The sequence below is a fragment of the Contarinia nasturtii genome, unplaced genomic scaffold, assembly GCF_009176525.2.
Source record: "Contarinia nasturtii isolate CC-2019 unplaced genomic scaffold, AAFC_CNas_1.1 Cnas_scaffold_5755, whole genome shotgun sequence".
Taxonomy (NCBI): domain Eukaryota; kingdom Metazoa; phylum Arthropoda; class Insecta; order Diptera; family Cecidomyiidae; genus Contarinia; species Contarinia nasturtii.
Genome location: NW_022203024.1, coordinates 3,214 through 5,715, shown reverse-complemented (window position 1 = coordinate 5,715; position 2,502 = coordinate 3,214). Strand labels below are relative to the sequence as shown.

At 34.0% G+C, this 2,502-nt stretch overlaps 1 protein-coding gene across 1 annotated transcript in view; it reads right to left on the bottom strand.

The window, feature by feature from the left end:
- Positions 1-1,519: 1,519 nt before the first annotated feature.
- The window catches only part of LOC116351583 (zinc finger protein 84-like), a 1,153-nt gene continuing 170 nt past the window's right edge, over positions 1,520-2,502 (bottom strand). Inside the window, exon 2 of the mRNA XM_031783706.1 lies at positions 1,520-2,464. Coding sequence (XP_031639566.1) covers positions 1,680-2,464 — 785 coding nt within the window. The 3' untranslated portion in view covers positions 1,520-1,679. The remainder of the gene's footprint in view (positions 2,465-2,502) is intronic.

Here is a 2,502-nt window from a genome sequence, read left to right as displayed (position 1 = left end):
ATCTGAAAACAGACAATAACCGAAATAACATGGGAAACCGGGGATAAGAACATTTAAATAGATTTTTGAAATATTTCTGGAAATGGAATGCAAAACTAAGAAAATTAGTGTTATTTATTAGTTTAATCTTTACCTAATAATATAAATATTTTATGTAATAATGAAAAAAATAAAGGTACTTTGAAAAATTAAAAAAAATTGTACATATTTGAGCGAACGCGTCACTGAAAATTTATATCAGACCATTTTTAGATTTACAGTATTGCGTCACACTGGGAACTTCGAAAGAAGTGTTTTTTACTTATATTTGAAATCATGGGGAATAAAATGTCTTACATACGTAAGATGAACTTTTCCGCACTGTGATCCACAACATGCATTTATTACAAATCCTTTCCTCAAAGAATTTACGAGAAAACTGAATCTGACATTAGTTTTACGATAAAAATGGGAATATTTTTATCGGAGCCATGCCTATATGATATCGTAATCATGTGAAAATTTGCAGAGGTTATTTTTTTCAAAAAAAGTTAACATTCTGAAAGTTTGAAGAAATTTCAATGCATATTAAGGGTACTTCCCATACAACATTTCGTTTTTGAGCGAAAAATCCAAAATTTTGTTTGGGAGGTACCCATAATATGCGTTGAAATGTCTTCAAACTCTCGAAATGGTATTTTTCTGTGATAAAGATAACCGGTGCAAAGTTTCAGCTCATTACGATATCATAAAGACATGGATTTCATACATAAATTCAATTTTTTTGAAATTTTTGTATAAAAAGTGTATCGAAAGTTATTTGTATCGCAAAACTAACGTCATATTCGGTTTTCTCGTACCCAAAAACCCCCCAATACACATTTTTGAGTGTTTATGTATACATTAAATATCACTTTTGGAAGAAAAATTGAATTTTTCACATGGATGGCATGTCATCACACCAGACATGACACTCTACTCTGTCAACCAAAGTCGCTCAAAATCTAATGGTTTCTATTCCTCGGCACCCCCAATCATCCTGTGAAGTCAGATTTTGAATTACTTTTCTTGTGTGAAAGTTATCGTGTTAACAAATTTTTGCGTACAGGTTACAGCGTACAGGGTACAGCGTACAGCGTACAGGGTACCACGCACATACATTCGGACATCGAAAAAACGCTAGATTCGTGTTCCCTGGCTCCTAAAATACCCAGAAAACATGTTTTTTGAGGGTGTTAATTTTTCGACCGATTCCAATACTTTACCTTACACACTAGGTGTGTGCGGAAAAGTAAAAATGTAATTATTCATAATTTCAATGCAATTTGGATTCAAATGTTTTTATTTGGTGTAAAATTATATTGTAAAATGGAATTTAAAGGAAAAAGTGATGTAATATGCATGTAACTTATTAAATTTGACATTAATTTGTACGTCACCTGGATTTCATCCTAATATCGACTCTCCTGCAATTAATTTAACTCAATTTTCATTGGACAATAAAATGAGAAAGACAAATGAGTTTGTTTTTTAGCTTCGTTTTATTCTTTGGAAGAACTTATCATTTTAAACAATAATTCTCTTTGAAAGGGAATACTTTTATATTCGTAATATTAGTAAAATACATTTCGTCTTAATTAAACCCGTTAAGTGGTGACATTTTTTCGATCTAGTTTCTTGTGCTTTGAACAAATTTGTACTTACATTTTCTCTAGACATTCTTCGACAGTCAAAACCTTTTCATTCTGTAACTTCATTTCGTTTTTAGTTAAGTGAGATTTTAAAGTAGACTTTGTGGTGAATAGCTTGAAACAATGGAAGCATCGGAATGATGCGGTATGAGTGAGCATATGTCTGACTAAATTTTCTTTACGTATGGTGTCATATTTGCACAAGTAACATTCAAATAGTTGTCGACTGCAGCTTTTCTCGTGCGCAATCTTTGTCCGTTGCACCGTGAATCCTTGTCGACAAATCGAGCAATGGAATGGGAATTGTTTTGCGTGAGTTCTCATGTGCTTGTTCAGACTCTGCTTTGTAGTAAATCCTTTCGCACAAATGTTGCATTCAAATGGTTTGCCGCCAGTGTGTTTGCGTCTGTGCCTTATCAGATCTGATGGATGTTTGGCCACATAATTACAAAACTCACATTTTGTTTTGGATTCTACGCCTGATGTCGCTCCATTCTGTTGTTCAGTGCCATTTGAATTGGTTTCGTTCTCCAGCCGTTCTTCAACAGTGAAAAGTTCTTGAACTTGTGCTTTCGCTTTGCCATTAAGTCGTTTTAAGTGCGATTCTAAATCAGATTTCTTGGCGAATCGTTTCGCACAATGAGAACATCGGAATGGTCTGTCTCCGGTATGAATGCACATATGATCGACTATGTGTGTTTTGTTGAATGTATCATATTTGCACAAGTAACATTCAAATCGCCGTGGATTGCAGTTTTTCTCGTGCGTCTCCTTTGTCCGTTTCACTGTGAATCCTTGTCGACAAATCGAGCATTGGAACGGGAATTGTTTT